Raw genomic sequence first — 18,010 nt, forward strand, 5'->3', positions numbered from 1 at the left:
GGTATCTCTTTTCTAATGAAAACTATCTATTTATATTAAGCGACAGTGGGTAAGATAGCTCTGCAGGTAAAGTCTCTTGCCACCAACCTTGATGACTTGTGTTTAATCCCTAGTGTCTCTATGGTGGAAGGAGAGAACTGACTGTGACCGCCACATGCACACCACGGCATGCTGTGTGCACCCCCACACACCCCCCCTCTGTAAAAAAATAAAAATAAAAATACTTACATACTGCTATTCCAGTATTGTCTTCCAAATAAAATGCCACACTGTTTACCTTTATCAAATCACATCAACTATGACACAGAGTTTATTTAAGAAAAGTTTTACTAATGTGTTAATATTTCAGCAAAGTTATTGCAACAGGTTTGAAAGGCAGACAGACTATGGTAGGCTTTAAAGGAACAAATGGGGTTTATACAATTAAATTATTACACGGATCTATGGAGTTTACTGAATAACTACAAGGCCCAGAAAACAAATTAAATCTGAAAGATTGAATCCAGTATTAGCACCTACAATATCTCTAAAAGTTAAACTTTTAAGTGCTTTGTTCATTCCTTGTTTCTTAACTTTCTCCCAAATACAGTGCTCTCAAACTCCTAAAAGAAAGGACATAAGAAATTCCAATACTAAGAGTAAGAGATAAAGAAGAACTGGAAAAACTGACTTAAACTTGCAGGTTATGTGGAAGCCAAAACTTACTTGAGTCAATCAAAAGATTTCTGTGCCCTGAATACTGTATGTGAGGAGGCTATGGGTCAGCTTGAGTAGATTACAAATTAGCAACATACAGTATTAGTCTATCATTTTTTTCTCCTAAGTTATATTTGTAACAAAACTAGAGTTAAACATTCAGGACACTTGCTTATTACACACTGGGGCAGAGCAGGGACAGGCGTATCTGATGGCCGAGCATCTACTTATTGTGCTTACTTATTTGTGTAATGAACAAGCAACACACAACACCTCCCCAACATTTCGAGGTAATGCACATTAACATAAATGCTTTCAAAGAAATAACCTGAATTGCATTAAATACTGCTTTAATAATAACTGCAATACTAAAACAAGTAACATATATTATTCTCTCAAGGAGCTTCAGCTTCGGAAATTGAACAGCAGAAATCAATCTTAAGACTGAAGCATGTCAAGACCGGCAGCGTTGGGAGATCTGGGCGGGGCATTAGCCAAACCGCAGGTGTAGCACACCCTCAAAGCCCGTTACTAATTGGGGGGTGGGGGGATGACTGAGCTAAGATATGACTTGGGGAATTATAAAGCTACCTAGGAAACTGGTCCAAGAGATGAGGAGACCCAGTGATACCAGTGTCAGGTAAGAAAAAAAGACTTTGTCTTGGGTTGACCAACTGCCTATTTTTAAAATGGCTTTGAATTTTAAAAAGTGAAATGCTTCCTTGAATTTTCTTGGAAACAAATCAAAAGAGTACAGAGTCCTACACAATTGGAGACACAAAGTGTATGCTGAGTGACAGCGGTCACTCCGGGTGTGGCACCGCGGTTCTGGCAGCAGATACGAGAGAATATCGCTCTGGAGAGGAGGTAGGGACACTCTGCCATCAGCCAGTGGATAGACGAAGGTCCCAGCTGGAGGTGGGATCTGTAAGAAGTGAAAAGTAAATGTTTTAGAAATAATGCTAAACTAATCTCTAAATTACCTCTTACAAGTGACATGGGCTATGCTCACACCTGCTTAGATTTAAAATTACTTAGAAGGTGTTGTCACGTAACAAATCAGCTACTTTTATCACTCACTAATTTATTGTGATGGCAATTACATTTCACCTCTTTTTTTATGTGCACCAGTGTTTTCCTGGCATGTTATCTGTGTACCACCCATGTGTAATGCCCTCGGAGGCCAGGAGAGGGCGTCACATTCTCTGAACTGGAATTACAGTTACAGCCATGAGGGTACTAGTAATTGGATCCCAGTCCTCTGGAAGAGGGGCCAGTACTCTAAACCACTGAACCATCTCTCTAGCCCCTATTTCATCTTTAATATAGAGAATCTTAGAGAGAAGACCTATATATCTAATATAAATATATATTAGAAATGGGCAAAATAGTTTTGCTTAATGATCTTTCCAAAGTAAAGGCACCCATGATGTGTGATTTCATGTTATATTACCTCCCCTTTAATAATACTTTCACCTACAGACACCTTGCGACTTAAAGGAAAGGGCCAAAGTGAGGAAGTGAGAGTGTAGTGTTCTTGTTCAAAACCCTCCCAACGCTGGGTCCTATAACTGAGCAACACAAAACTACACTGTATTGAACAAAACACTTGCATTCACGAAACCATCTAAAAGTTCCTAATGCAAATCTTTCTCACTTCAAAAATTTCATGGTTGTCTTAATATAGACACATTAGACTCTAGGGTGTAATTGCTTACAACTTTATACCACTTCAGAAAAGCATCTTATTAAAGCACTAACAGCTACGAAATGAGTCATGACAAATGGGCTGGGCCAAGTCAGTGCAGCTGTAAGGGTAAACTTATCCCAGTGGCCCGTTAACAAAACCCACACTGAGTTCCCTGCAGCCCATCTGAGAAACATCAGGTTGGAAACTGTACATGAGAAAACGTATGGACAAGTAATGCTGTGTGCTCAAAACAAAGCCTTGTAAAAGAAATAAAACACATGGCAGCCATTATTTAGAGCTCTGGCTTTCACAACTTTAGGTGACACGTTAGCTAGAGCTGCAGGACCACAGTCCTGGAACGTTGGTAATTTATCAGACTCAATAAATGAACAGAAGACAAAATGGGAGAAAGGGGGGCGATGCTAACATCAGGCCCCCAAGATCTGCCCTCTCTGTATGTTCCTGCTCCCGTGAACACAGAGACAAGTATGGTATATAAGGGGCCTTGGGCTCAATCACGCGTCAGCTGTGTAACCTTGCTCTCTAGTCGATGTGTGCCTCAGTTTGCTCACCCGGGAGTGGAGCCCTTCTTTGTGAGAGTCCTAAGCTCTGCTGGCACAATGCCCAGCAGAGCAGGGGCCCTCAAACAGTGGCTGCTAGTTTTGTGGCCCTAGAAGATGTGTGTGCTTTATACGCTGTCTTGTGCTGCCTGCTAATCAGTACCAGACACCCGTGAAGCGCCGCAGAGCACGTAACTGAAACAGACAGGGCAGTGCGGCCCCAATTCTGCCCTCTAGAGAGCCGGGCAAACACATGGACAGACTCAACTAGAGCCAACTACAGGCTTTTATGACCAGGGACTCATTTGTTTCTGTTTATTAAAGGCATCATCTGGATATACAAGAATACCAACATGGTAAGCAAGGTATGAGATGGTATGAGGTGGTGTGAGATGGTGTGAGAAGGTGTGAGAAGGTGTGAGATGGTGTGAGGTGTGAGATGGTGTGAGAAGGCGTGAGATGGTGTGAGATGGTGTGAGAAATTGTGAGATGGTGTGAGATGGCGTGAGATGGTGTAAGAAGGTGTGAGATGGTGTGAGAACGTGTGAGATGGTGTGAGATGGCGTGAGATGGCGTGAGATGGCGTGAGATGGCGTGAGAAGGCGTGAGATGGTGTGAGAAGGTGTGAGAAGGTGTGAGAAGGTGTGAGATGGTGTGAGAAGGTGTGAGATGGTGTGAGATGGTGTGAGAAGGTGTGAGATGGTGTGAGAAGGTGTGAGATGGTGTGAGATGGTGTGAGATGGTGTGAGAAGGTGTGAGATGGTGTGAGATGGCGTGAGATGGCGTGAGATGGCGTGAGATGGTGTGAGATGGTATGAGGTGGTATGAGGTGGTGTGAGAAGGTGTGAGATGGTGTGAGATGGTGTGAGAAGGTGTGAGATGGTGTGAGATGGTGTGAGATGGTGTGAGAAGGTGTGAGATGGTGTGAGAAGGTGTGAGATGGTGTGAGATAGTGTGAGAAGGTGTGAGATGGTATGAGATGGCGTGAGATGGTATGAGATGGTGTGAGATGGTGTGAGATGGTGTGAGAAGGTGTGAGATGGTGTGAGAAGGTGTGAGATGGTATGAGGTGGTATGAGGTGGTGTGAGAAGGTGTGAGATGGTATGAGATGGCGTGAGATGGTATGAGATGGTGTGAGATGGTGTGAGATGGTATGAGATGGTGTGAGATGGTTTGAGATGGTGTGAGATGGTTTGAGATGGTATGAGATGGCGTGAGATGGTATGAGATGGTATGAGAAGGTATGAGATGGTGTGAGATGGTATGAGATGGTATGAGAAGGTGTGAGATGGTATGAGATGGTGTGAGATGGTATGAGATGGTGTGAGATGGTATGAGATGGTGTGAGATGGTATGAGATGGTGTGAGATGGTATGAGATGGTGTGAGATGGTATGTCGCGCCCTGAGGTAAGATTCCTTCTGAAGGCTCTGAAGCCACTGTCCCTTCTGATCTGCCACTGGGCTTCCCTAAAGACAAGGCATACAGACAGGAAAACCTCTGGGCTGGTTCATATATATAATACCTAACATTTAGGACACTAGGGTACCTCAAACCAAATAAACTACTAGATGTCAAAGTATCAACCAGTCCGAAGGCAACACAGAGGGGAAACTAGAAGGTAATGTGTATAATCAAGTAGGTTTGGGCTACATGCCCAATTTAAAAAGTGGACCTGTGATTAGCTTAAGCGTATATAAAGAACAGAACACCTTATTTAAGCTGTTACTTACCAAGCAGGGGAAAAAGCCATGCATAACTAAAAATTTTAAAACTGCAATATAAGCCACGTGATTTCATAGTCACCTTTAATTCTGTGGTTTATCTTCCACTGCTCACACTTCTGTCTTCATAGATGGTGATTTCAATCTAAACAGCATGGCCGTTAAGAAAACACACTAGAATGTAACACAGGAAGGAGCCAGACATGCACAGTTTGGCCCGTGCAGATTCTGTTTTGCTTTCCTCTGAATTATTAAAATGTTTTCCTACTTCAATTAAACAAAACTTTTCTGCTTTGCAGAAAATTTTAATAAATTATCTGCAATGATGAATATAGTTACTTTTTTTTTTTTTCAAGACAGGGTTTTTCTGTGTAGTCTTGGCTGTCCTGGAACTGTGTAGACAAAGCTGGCCTTGAACTCACAGAGATTTTACTGCTTCTGCCTCCCCGAGTGCTGGGATTAAAGGTGTGTGCCATATAGTCACCTCTAAAACATTAGCTTTGAAAAGAATCTGCAAAGTAATTTTATTATATTTACTTATGTGTATGCCTTCATGTATGCGTGCACATGAAGTACGTGTAGTACCCATCATAGAGGTCAGCAAAGGGTATAAGATCTCTTGGAGCCAGAGGTTTGGATGTAAACTGCCATGCATGTGATGGAAATCAAACACAAGGTTCTGCCACAGTAGTCAGCGCTCTTAATCACCGAGCCATTTCTCCAGCCTCTGGAAAGTTTTTTTTTTTTTCTTTAACTAGGAGATTCATAACTGAGAAATCAGATACTGAGGGGCTCAGAAATGCCCTGAAATTATATGAAAATGTTTTTGTGGAAGGGGTTCAAGAATCATTGCTGCAGAGTAAAATAAACTGCTAAAACTCAGCCACAAGGTCTAGGATTATGTCACTAGGTTAAAAATTATTTAGTCATTCACTTATCAAGTAAGTTAGGTTTTTGCAATTTTATTTACCAAATCTTTGAGTAATTTCTCAAAGCCTATTGCCTCTAAAAATATGGACAATATGTCGAAGGTGATAGAATTATACATCTGGAAGCTGTAAGACTTTCACGGGCCAGGTGAACCCATGGCCTGCAATTCGTCTGGATGACAAGTCTCACCACACATTTCAGAGGAGCTGAGGTTCATAGTTGCTGCAGCTGAGATACATCACTCTTACAGAGTCATTCTTACCACAAGACGCCCTCAGAACCAAGAAGGATAGTGACCAGAGCACTCAACAGCCCAGAGACCTGCGTAATGCAACGTTCAGAGACAAGGCTTAAGAACATGCTGCAGAGGATGCTCATGTATGTGATCCACATGACAATTCTGAATGTGCATATAAGAAGGAGTAGGAGTTAAATTCTCTCTGACCAAGCCAGATGGCTTCTTAGAAATACTCAGACCTTCTGATCTGGACTAAAAAGATACAACTCGGAGTCCTCTCTCAATGGGGTCTGTTAGGAGGAGGCCTTGGGGAGCATATATCTTCTCATTCTGTTCTTGAATGTATTTGGAGACTTTCTTCAGGACCTGCCAGAAGGAAACACCACAGCTTTTATAGAGTTCATTTGAAGCATGAGCTCCATCTCAAAATATTCAGACAATGAGTAGGTCCGTTCTCTCTCTTTTTCTCCCCTGCAACCCCCTGGATTTTTTGAGACAGGGTTTCTCTGTGTGTAGCCTTGGCTGTTCTGGACTCACTTTGTAGACCTTGTAGAACTCACAAAGATCAGCCTACCTCTACCTCCCTGAATGCTGGGATTAAAAGCGTGAGCCACCATGCCTGGCATTGAGTTGATTTTCAATACAAATCACATTGATTTTTCTAAGGCAGCAGAGTCTGGGTCATCTGGCTCTTATCAGCTGTACATAGGTACCGTGTGTATAGTGTGAACGTACACAAACGCAAGGAGAAGCAGCCCTCCCCTCAGCTCTGTCCTGGTTACAGGGAATAAGTCGTCTATACAGGATTTCCTTCTCCTACTATAAAGTGCCATTGATTTATGGCCTCTTCTAATATGAAGGACTGTTCTTGGTATTCCTGCTTAAGAACTACTTTTTTCGGGGCTGGAGAGATGACTCAGCGGTTAAGAGCACTTCCAGCTCTTCCAGAGGTCCCGAGTTTAATTCCCTGCAGCCACATGGTGGCTCACAACCATCTATGATATGATTTGATGCCCTCTTCTGGTCTGTAGGGGTACAAGTAGGCACAGCATTGTGTACATAATAAATAAATCAATCTTAAAAAAAAAAAGAACTACTTTTTCTTCCTTTTGTGCGTTTTCAGTCATTTAAAGTAATAATTTGGCCTATAACAAAAGCAAGCTCTGTCACTCTAAAAAAAAAAAAAAAGAACTACTTTTTCTTCCTTTTGTGCGTTTTCAGTCATTTAAAGTAATAATTTGGCCTATAACAAAAGCAAGCTCTGTCACTCTACTGGGAGGCTTATCTTCTTTGGAAAGCACACAAACGTCAGTGTTCTTGGGGCTTCTGAGCACAGGTGTCTTAAATCATTTCTATGTTTGCATACATTGATACTCTGTAGTTTGCTCTGGCTTCCTAGACAGGAGCCACAAATGATAAATTTAGTATTAAGCTTGTAAAAGTCAAAACAAATGTAGACAAAACCCAGATAGGACACAAAGGAACTTTGAGAAACAAGCAAACCTCAGCATTGATAGGGGCAATTCTGGGAGAGCAAGAAGATAGATTTCAGTGGCTTTATGGAAAGCCAAGGAGCAGTACCCGGGCGCAAAGTCACCAGAGCCCTGTTCTGGCTCCAGAGTTGTACGGGATGGTGACTCAGTCTTTAAGTCGCCCTGGGCTTCCTCAGGTTTACACCATGAGAAGTGATGAGGGAAAGCGATGTATGAGAACAAGGCAACACTGGCTGCCAAGCACTAAGTGTACAGATGTACCAGGAAAAGGAACAGTTTTCTTTTTTCTTTTTGAATAGTTTTCTTATTGAAGGGAAATATATAAATGTTTATGCATGTGCTATTTAGATTCCATCTTTGAGGATAATATAATCTCAGGTTTACTTCTTTTTTGAAAATGCTATGGATAATGAAGGAGCAATCTACATGGTTCTCTGGTAAATTAAAAACACTATTGTTAAACATGACATATTTTAACTCTAATTACCTGAAGCAGTATGTTTATCACAGTCTGGTTTCAGCTGTAAAGAATGCGAGCTGGGCCTGCTCATTATGAGCGAGCCCTCAGGCACTATCGTCAGCTTGTTAACCACCCCAAGTCAATGAGGGAAAGAAGCCCATGAGTGGCTCAGCTCAGGATGTCAATCAACTTTCCATTTCCCTTACCTCAGTCACCAGAGTGGGAAACTGGAGGCCACGTCTCCCTCAGCCCCAGTCCATCAATACTAGAAGGGAGAGATATGTGCGCATGGGTGGCTTTAAGAACAGATCGCTTTAGAACAGCTTCCCTTCTTGGACACAGGGCACTAGCAAGGAAATAGCATTCCTTTTATTTGATTCACCATAACTTTCTTGGGCAAAGTTTCTGTTTAAATTTTAGTGTCATTTATGTGTATCTGGCTATCAGTTCAGGAACAAAGGATTCACTCTCGTTTTCTCCAAAAGCAAAATTACAAATCTTATTCTATTTTAGAGAAGGCAATACAAGTTGCTTTTGGACTCTTCATTCATAGAAACAGTAAGCTTTTCCTATGAGTAGCCACCTGGCACTTCTGTCCCAACAGCCTCTAAGATGACATTTTATTCATGCTTAAATTAACTTTTTATGTGTATGTGTGTGTGAGTATGTGCCTGAGCCAGGGCACATGTGTGAAGGCCAGAGCACAACTATTAGGGGTCACTTCTCTCCTGTCATCCTATAGAACCCAAGGCTCAAGCCGTGGTCATCAGGCCTACACATAAGCTCCTGCACCCACTGAGCTGCCTCACTGCCTCTTGCACTTTAAATCAATGTCAAACAGGCAAAAATATTTAGCAGAATTACCTTACTTCCAAACTCTCAGTACAACCTCAGCATTTACAGAATGAAACATTATCAGACCTCCAGAACAGACAAGACAACTGCTCTTCCTGAGAGTGGGACTCAGTGACGAGGCTGCTAGAAAGACAGCAGGAGCGACGCTGAGTCAGCAATAGAATCTTCGCATTTTCAGAAAATACTCAAGTGTCCTTCTAAATTCAACCCACAGGCAGAAGGGATGCTTTCTAGTGTAAACAGAGCAGACAGTGAGGAGACCTTCCACGAGGCCACTGTTCTCCAATCCTAACAGACAGCAGCAATGGAGAACTAACACTAGCATCTGTATCTTCACTGAAAAATCCATAAATAACATAGTATAAGCAACAAAGTCTGTAATTGTTCAAGCAAGTTTTAAAAGGATTACTGACAATTTTTAAAAATTCAATCCACATGATAAAGTATAAACATTATATTTGGTTTACTGTTTACAGACTAGAAAATTTTAACGTTTAAAACACTGCCTTTTGGGGGCTGGTGAGATGGCTCAGCAGTTAAAAGCACTGATTGCTCTTCCAGAGGTCCTAAGTTCAATTCCCAGCAAAAACATAGTGGCTCACAACCATCTATAATGAGAACTGATGCCCTTTTCTGGCCTGTAGGTGCACATGTAGGCAGAACACTGTATACATAATAAATCTTAAAACAACAACAACCACCACAAGAAAAAAACCCATTGCCTTTTCATAAAGAACTAAAGGACACGGGATGGGCAAAGGGTTTGCTGTGCAAGCCTGATGACCTGAGTTGGGATCCCCAGAACTCATGTAGAAGCTGGAGACAGAAGCACCAGCATCTATAACCCAAACACACCTCACCAGGAAACAGGAAGCTTGAGGGCCTGGACTGCGCAGCAGTGAATAAAGAGAAGCTGTCTCAGTCACACACAGTGGAAGACAAGGCCTGTACCTGAGGATGTTCTCGGCCCACACAGGTGCTCTGGCATGTGTATATGTGTACATACAACATATAAATGCATAAAAATATTTTTAAAATCTACTTCAAGAAAATGTTTGTTAAGCATTTACTACATGTGAAACAATATATTAACTCCAAGATCTACTTTATAGTTGAGAGAACTCCAAGAAATAATGTGTCTAAGATCCTATGGCTGGCATGACTTGTCCGGTACCCAATTACTAATTCCCTCTTACAACTGTCTCTCCAAAGGATGAGCCTCTACCATCATTGGCAGGAACACACTTCTTTAAGAGCGTCACTGGATCACCATGTTTTTATCTGTGGGATTCAACTTCCCCTCCTCTTCTAAAGTTAGCTCCGCCCCGAGTCCTGGTTCTGTTATTGGCATATCCTTTGAAATCACTCACTTCCTTCCACCCACACTGCCACGCTCCTAACGCAAGCAGCCTCAGCTTGGACTTCTGTGGGGCTGCTACCTGCCTGCCCATGCCCACTCTTGGGCTCTTTTCCCACAAAGGCCAAGCTGACTTAAGGGTCCATGCTGCCCCGCCTGTGCTCTGCACGAGGTCTGAGTGGCTCTTGCTACAGAGGTGCAGTGCACACTTCTACTCAAGTCTGGGCGGGAACAGGTGACGGGGCGTGGAGACGGAGACGGAGCTACGAAGGCTCCCTGACCTCGGATCTTGCCTGACCGCATCCTAACTGACACAGGAGTGGCAGGGGAAGGCAAGCTGGGAAAGCAAAGAACAAGGAGGACTGGGTCAGGAGACTACGAGGCAGCCTAAGAGTGAGACGGAGGGCAGCAACAGAGGCCACCATGATGCTGTAACAAAAGGGGAAACAGAGAACAGTGCAGTTCTTTACAGCCACTTCCCTTCATTTCTCACACCTGAAGACAGGGCGAACTGAACAGAACGGGAGTTGGGAAGTTTGTGTTCTCAACACCTTAGTTTACAACATCTGATATGAGGCCGGAAAGACAAGAACTCAATGGAGGATAAGATTGAAGATGTAAAATTGGGGGGCAGGGGGAACCCTGATTCTCAAAAAGCTGGAGACAATGAGGACACACAGATTTTCTGTGTTCACTCTACAAGTGGAGTCTGAACACTGACCTGCCACTCCAAGCAGATACACACATTCTGACCTGTTTCTGAAACGCTTAGGAACCACTCCTATATGCTCTGGACATAAGAGCAGTAATAAAATCTGAATAATAATTATTATTAATGTTTCTAAAGTTTAAGGCAACTGTTACAATATAAAATTCATCTTCTTTTATGATTTTTAGAGATCTTTCTGAACACAAATGCAGTCATACCTTCTCATAATGAGTTTCCATGCATAAGAAGATGGTATATGCTGTTAAACAAGCCAAACAGCCCTCAAGATACGACTGGCCCCCAAGCTTCTCCGCTTCTGCATAAAGGTTATTCAGAGTTCGAACTGTTTCTTCAAACTGCTGTCTATCAATCTGTAGGGAAGAAAGAATTTAAAAACAAGTTTTAGAAACAAAGATGATCAGCTCATTATTTGGTACTGCAGATTCACCTTGCTGTTTTGACAATATTCTGTATTTAAAAGACAATCAACACCTCAGACATGGTAGCACACACAGTGACTCCAGCATCTGAGATGCCAACGCAGGCGGATCAGTAGTGCAAGGCCATTTTCTGCTGTGACGGTTTAAAAGTGAATGGCCCCACAGGTTCATGTTTAAATGCGTGGTCACCAGTTGTGGAACTGTTTGCTAAAGATTAGAAGGTGTGCCACTGGGTGGGCTCTAAGGTTTCAAGAGACTCTTGCCACCCCAGTGAGCTTTTTCTGTCTCCCACTTGCAGATCAGGTGTGAGCTCTCAGCTACTGCTCCAGGGTCATGGCTGCCTGCTTGCCTGCCTGCCTGCCTGCCTGCCTGCCACTCCCTCCCATGATGGTCAGAGTCCACTCACCCTCTGGAGCTGTAAGCATGCCCCTAATTAGATACTATCTTTTATAAGTTGCCTTAGTCATGGTGTCTCTTCACAGCAATAGAAAAGTAACTAAGGCATTAGCTATATAGCAAATGTGAGATCAGCCTGGGCTCATGAGACCTTGACTAAAAAACAAACAAACCCCAAAGATAAGGCAAATATCGTTTCATGTGACTAACTCTGGACCCATGTTACTAATATAACTGCTCAGAGTTTAACCTTACGGGATGCTGGGTATGTTAAAGGTTCAAAACGCTACTTCTCTATACTTAAATTCTAATGCTATTCTTTCTAGTCATATATATTTGCATTCTGAGCACCTATAATGCTATGACAAGTCTGTACGTACACACACCCTTAAGTGTAGGGGCACATAAGAGGTTACTTTTACCTTGGCAGAATATTTATTTTTCCAAAAAAGGTTTTACTACATAGCCCAGAATAGCCTTGTACGTGTGATTGCTCTGCCTTGTCTTTCCAAACCCTGGGATTTAAAGGGTGAACCACCATTCTCAATTTAGAGCATGGAATTGTAAAACATGCAGTGAATACTGTAATTTACTAGGCAAAGGGGAAAGAGTATTTTGAGCAGAGTGGTCAAATGTTAAGTTCTGTTGTTTTCTCAGGCTTCTCTTTTGAAGCAGCTGTTTTGTGACTAGATGCTCATACTACTGAGAAGAGCGAATTTCTCCAACTGATGCAGCGCTTCTCTTAAAGCCATTCCTAACCTCTAACGCCACCGCTCTGCTCACACTACACGCTGGTCATTGTCCCACGGGACAGCTTGGCTGAGGACAGGCTGTATTCGTCCCAGAAGACTGTATCACTAGTTCCAAGGCAAACATGCAACACATGATGCCCAGAGGAGCCAACCGCCTTACAACGCATTTCTCAGACCACGCTTCTGTATCAGGTGGCGGAGCACAGCACTGCGGCTGCCGCCTTGCTTCTCACCCTGGTCCTGCCTCTGCTTTTCTCTCCTTTCCTCCCTCCCCTCCTCCTATAGCTAAAGACAAGATGACTTTCATGTTCTAATCCTTATGTCTTCTCCTTCTCACTAGGATTAAAGGCACAAAATATCACACCTAATTTTATTTGGAGCAGGGGACAGACCTAGGACTTTTGCACATTAGTCAAGGACTCTACACCTGAGTTGTATCTCCAGTCCTAGTAATCTGTTTTTTACTTCTTCTAGCAATGTTTTGTAGACTTCAAATTTCTCTATCCTATCCTAGAATTTTAAGTGCCCATTCATAATAGAGCATTTCATCTGACACTGTCATTTTGACCCAGGGCCTCAGGCATGCCAGACAAGCCCTCTACCATGGAGCCATATCTCCAATCCAAGAAAGCAATTTGAAAAGTAGATAGTATTTTATGATCCTGTCCTTGAGCTCCTAAAGTCTCTGGAGTCAGAAGCATCTGTAATCACTCTTTATATTAGTTTTCATAACAAGGCTAGGTGGACAAGGAGAACAGAGGCAGTATTCCTCCGCTTTTCTCCTATTTCAAGATAGGCTCAAGAGTGGTCATGGAGAGCTGGCATGGTGGTGTGCACCTCTAATCCCAGCACTTGGGAGACAGGTGAATCTTGAGGCCAACCTGGTCAGAGAGTGAATTCCAGTACAGCCATTGAGAACCTAAGCCACAGTGCTCTTACCATGGAAATATACAAAGAACAGTTCAGTGATGCCTAAATTAACCCTTCAGGTAGCCAGTGGGCATTTAACAACCTAACCTTCAATGTTGCTTCAAGTACCTACAATGTTATGATCTGATAAGTTCTTTTAAATTGCTTGCACTTATGTACCATATGATTTCAAACCCAGGAGATCCAACCCAGGATTACCTATTTCTTCCAGATTAGAACTGCCCTTCTAGAACTAGAAATACAAATCATTATCCTGAGAATCCCATAGGTTGTAAGATGGAGGCAAATCATGGGCTAGTTTAATAAACAAATCTGAAGCCAGTGATTCCTTTTAAATCTTTTGAAGACAAGGAAGAATGAAGTTGTTTAAAAGCATGTTATAAGAAAATTGAGTTTTCTTGAAGCCCTGGGCTCCAACCTTAAGTGCAGTATATTCGATGTTTAAAAAGTGAGTATAAAAAAGTGTGGTAGGGGGCACAGAAGGAAGCAGCTAGGGCAAACTGCACTAACAACTATGGGCTTCATAGTGTGCTGAGCCCATGGCGTGCATACAGGCAGCGGCCCCGTAAGACTATAACGGAGCTGAACATTCTTACTGCCTAATGACATACATGGCAGCCAGCAGCTCAGTGCATTGCTCCCCATTTGTGGCAATATCAGTACAAATAAACCTAAGCTTCCAGCCTTACAGAAGCACAGCATATGCACTCACTGCTTAGCAACGGCAGTAAGTGGTTATGTTACTATCTTCTACGTATACTTTCTGCTATCATTTTCACTGTTCACATGTTCACTGTAATCCTGCCGTCATACACCCAAGGTTTATGTAAATATATTGTTAGCATAACAAAATTGCCTCAATGTTGTTAAGTGACACACAACTGAACTTAAGCTCCAAAGAACAAATCCAGGGGTTTTAAAAATGTGTTATATCTAAGCTCATTAAGATAGTCCTTGGTTTGGATATCAATTCAGAAACTGTATTGGAAATTGGAGATACACAAAAATGGAGCCAAATTAAAAAATATGGCCCAATGAATACCACTCAGAATAGGACTGGGGATTATTTTCTCAGTTTTGTTTTTGTTGAAATACACACTCTGAGGCCTACAGTGATCACAAACATGAGGTGTCAAGTCAAACGATTTTCTTCTGACTATATATTAAGTAGAATTCGTCTCTACAGTAGATCATTTGGATTTTCTTCTTTCCAGAAGACCAAGGGTGATGAAAACATTTGCATTTTGGCTAAAATGACAACAAAGCTTCATTTGAAAAACTACTGAGTGAGGCAACTAAGCTCTTAGGCATCAAAGCATCATTGTAACAGGCAGGGAGAGCGCACTTGTTAACTGACATAATTCGTCTGCTCTCTCAAACAGCCTGCATGCATTTTAAATGTAATATAAGACATTTGTGTATTAGTTTCTTTCTCTGTAAAGCTAGCAAGTGTGATATTCCCACAGAATAAAAATGAGGGCTATTCTCTATTTCTAGGTTAGTAGAGAAATAAGGAAAGCTTATAGCTTCCCATCAAAGTAAGAACAATCTACACGTATGCTCAACACATACACATAAAGCTTTTCTAAGTGGTTAAAATGAGTGTGTAACTCACATCCTGAGAAAGTCAAAGGCACATTCCATACAGCAGTCAGTACCGTAAGAAATTCTGGGTTATCAAGTCAGAGAAGTGCCATTTTTGGATGCCAGAATTGAGTGACATCAACATTCTAACAATGTGTGGGGTGATATGACTACATCTTGTCTTAGTAAAGAAAGGTTCCACCATGCACAACGAAAGGCTAAGGCCTAATGCTGCATGGACGAGTCTGGCTCAATAAAGAGAGAAGGTTGACTTTTAAACCACCAAAGGCATTTAAATGGCATTTCACACACAAGTCAAGAAAAACCACACTACCCTCTCCCCTCTCTCTCTCTCTGAGACACAGTCGTGCTACGCTGCCCATACTGACGTACACCTCTGGGCCCTCCTGCCCCTGGCACTGGGCGCTAGATGACACGTCTCCATGACCATACTCTATTTACACAGTAGCTTTTCAAAGCTTGAGCTGTAGTCTGCAGTTCAAGAAAGGCAACCGGGCCACTAACTTGCCTATGGGCTATAAATCAAACTTCAGGAAAAGTAACAATCGATGATTTCCCAACCCTAACAATCAGTCAGTACTGGGGACTGAAACCAAAGCCTCACTAACAAAAGTGGTCTACCGCTGAATTACAGCCTGAGTATCCTCTACTTTTTCTATTTATTTTGAAGCATGGTATTTTCAAGCTGCTCAGGCTGGCCTCAGATTTGCATTCTTCCTGCCTTTGGCTCTCTAGGAGCTGGGATTGCAGGCCTGGCTAAATGTTTAGTGCTGGGGATAGAACCCTGGGTCACTCAATTGTGAAAGACAGGCTCTCCAAACTGAACTCTACACCCAGCCTACAACCCAGCACACTGGCTTTAAACGGCTGGTACACGTTTCTCTAGTACACACTCATCCCCACCCACCTAGAATATGACCAGCATTTCTTCCCCCACACCCACACCACGCTTAATCGCCTCATCCTCCTAACTCAGTATACAGAAACTGACTTACTAACAGGAAATAGAATCTGAGTAATACTGCTGGAGAACAAAAGAATCACAATGGGAAGACACAAGAATACACATGTTCACTGCACTAACTTTTATAGTAGATTTACACTTCCGGTGTGGCTGAATCAGATGGAACAGTAAACAAATCCCGTCTCTGTTTACAAGGCTGCCCAAAGGACCTATGCCCTGATGACAGTCTTGATATGCGGGATAAACCGGAAGTTCCTAGTGATGATGATTGGGAGTGAAGAGCTCAGCTGAGTTCCTTAGCCATCCCTGCCCAGGCCCATGTACGTTTCTCAGGTTCCAAGAAGGCCTTTCTGGCCTACTAGGCACATCAGTAATAAACCCTTCCAGCTGAACAGGGTGACCAGTACGGCGACCACAAATATCAGTCATGAGAATAATGACACTGTCTTATGCGTGGGAAGGCGGAAGAATTACATGATAAAACAGGCTGTATGAGGTGACCTGGAGTCCCAGGAATTATCATCTATTCAAGGTGTTAATAACCGTGTGTGTGTGTGTGTGTGTGTGTGTGTGTGTGTGTGTGTGTTGCGGGACAGCGTGCATCTTAAAGTTCTATAAGATGACTGTACTCTGTGCATTGGCCTTAGGAGTCTTTGTCCAAATACCAGACCGTACCGTCCTTGTACATCTTTGGTGGGCTGCTCTCCAGCACCGTGAGACGGTGATGGGACAGTGGACCTACACCCCCCCCCCCCCCGTGCAAGGACTCTCCCTCCCCAGGGCAGGTGCAGGGAGCCAGGCTGCGTACCCTGTTCTCCAGCTCCGCGGGGAACTTGGTCTGGAACTGGCAGCGTGTGCCACTGCTGTAGTCTCGCTGAATGAACACCTTCCCGGACACCGGCGCCTGCTGCGGCCTCATGGCGAGGACAGGACCCGCCGCTCTGCGAGTTCGGGGAAGACACTGGTCAGATTGCCGGCCTGAAGCCGGCTCTCCGGCCCGCCAGCCCTTCGGAGCCACCCGCCGCCCAAAGATGCCCAAGGCCTCCCCCTCGCCGTTCTCCTTCACTCATGGCTCTAGCTGAGGGCCTCCTGCTACCCAAGCCCAGGACCCGCGCCCCCCCACATCCTGGTTCGGCCCTGGGAACACAAACCCGCCTCCTCGGCCCTCCAGCAGCTGTCGCACCACCTTCGCGGTCACTTACGTCCTGTCGCAAAACGCCTCGCCTCTCCTAAACTCATTCTGCGCCACAAGTTTGTGCCCCGCCCCCTCCGGCCGTAAAGCGACTCCTCCGCGGCTGCGCGCTGCGTTGAGGTGCGCCGTGGCTAGGAGTCTTCTTCCTGTAGGCGGATGAAACTCTTCCGGGCGGAAGAAGAAGAAGAAGGAGTAGATTAGCCGTGTGTCCGGGAGTCCGCGGAGAAGATGCCGGGGTTTGAGGCGCGGGATTCCCTGTTTTGGTGAAGCGGTTTCTGATCACAGGAGTATCTCCCTTCTTGACTATGCGTGCCAGCTGTCTTGTGGGCCACACCACCACTTTCAAAGCAAAAAAGCACAACCTAAACCATCGGCACCCTCCAGAACCCTTAGACATAAACTGCTCACCTATATTTACAACTGCAAAGCAGACAACAGAGGATGTATTTGGCCCTCGGTACACTCTTTCTTGAGTGCGAGGGAGGATGATAATACTCCTGGTCTGCGTTCTCGCGATTCCGTCCTTCAGCTCTTCCTTGAGGTATTGGCTCTTTTCATCCCAGAGACCTTTGTACAATAGTTACACACCCGCTTAGGTGACCAGTTCTCTCACTGGTCCTCGATTTACTGATTTTATCTTTGCAAGACAGCCAGAAAACCTCTATCCGCATTTCGTGGCGGTCTTCCCCCCCCATTACAATTATTATTATTATTATTATTATTATTATTATTATTATTATTATTATTATTATTATTATTATTTTCTAATACAATTTTTAGTATCACTGCCTAATAGTTGATTTCTCTTCCCATGTTTTAAAAATAGCATGGTGGTCTAGGCCCACGACACATAGCTAGTTGACGGGCAGCTTGGTCGTCATGAGGGTCTCCTAGCAAGTGGAGTGGGGCGTCTGGACCCCGTTTGTATCACTTGCCCCCTAGCTTGGCTGCCTTGTCTGACCTCAATGGAAGAGGATGTGTTTAGTCCTGATGCGACTTAATGTGCTGGGTCTGTAAGC

The 18,010-nt window shown here is 43.7% G+C and overlaps 1 protein-coding gene and 1 long non-coding RNA gene across 3 annotated transcripts in view; one reads left to right on the plus strand and one right to left on the minus strand.

The window, feature by feature from the left end:
- Nucleotides 1-309: 309 nt before the first annotated feature.
- Nucleotides 310-17,067, minus strand: GOLGA7 (golgin A7). 2 transcript variants are annotated; one of them, XM_084760033.1, is made up of 6 exons: nt 16,951-17,067; nt 16,608-16,740; nt 10,931-11,083; nt 6,103-6,204; nt 4,753-4,815; nt 310-1,621 (listed from the first exon to the last, which is right to left on the minus strand). In XM_084760033.1, exons 2-5 carry the CDS (start codon nt 16,716-16,718, stop codon nt 4,768-4,770), a joined length of 414 nt encoding a protein of 137 aa, XP_084616159.1. In that variant the 5' UTR covers nt 16,719-16,740; nt 16,951-17,067; the 3' UTR covers nt 310-1,621; nt 4,753-4,767. The 2 variants fall into 2 exon arrangements, with proteins under 2 accessions (XP_084616159.1, XP_084616160.1); XM_084760034.1 differs by lacking the exon at nt 16,951-17,067 and having other exon boundaries at nt 4,753-4,820; nt 16,608-16,944.
- A 90-nt stretch (nt 17,068-17,157) lies between these two features.
- LOC311585154 overlaps nt 17,158-18,010 on the plus strand; it is a 49,472-nt gene continuing 48,619 nt past the window's right edge. The window contains exon 1 of the long non-coding RNA XR_014775121.1: nt 17,158-17,532. This is a non-coding gene — a long non-coding RNA (uncharacterized lncRNA). The remainder of the gene's footprint in view (nt 17,533-18,010) is intronic.

This window comes from Acomys minous, assembly GCF_964271855.1.
Source record: "Acomys minous genome assembly, chromosome: 15".
NCBI lineage: Eukaryota > Metazoa > Chordata > Mammalia > Rodentia > Muridae > Acomys > Acomys minous.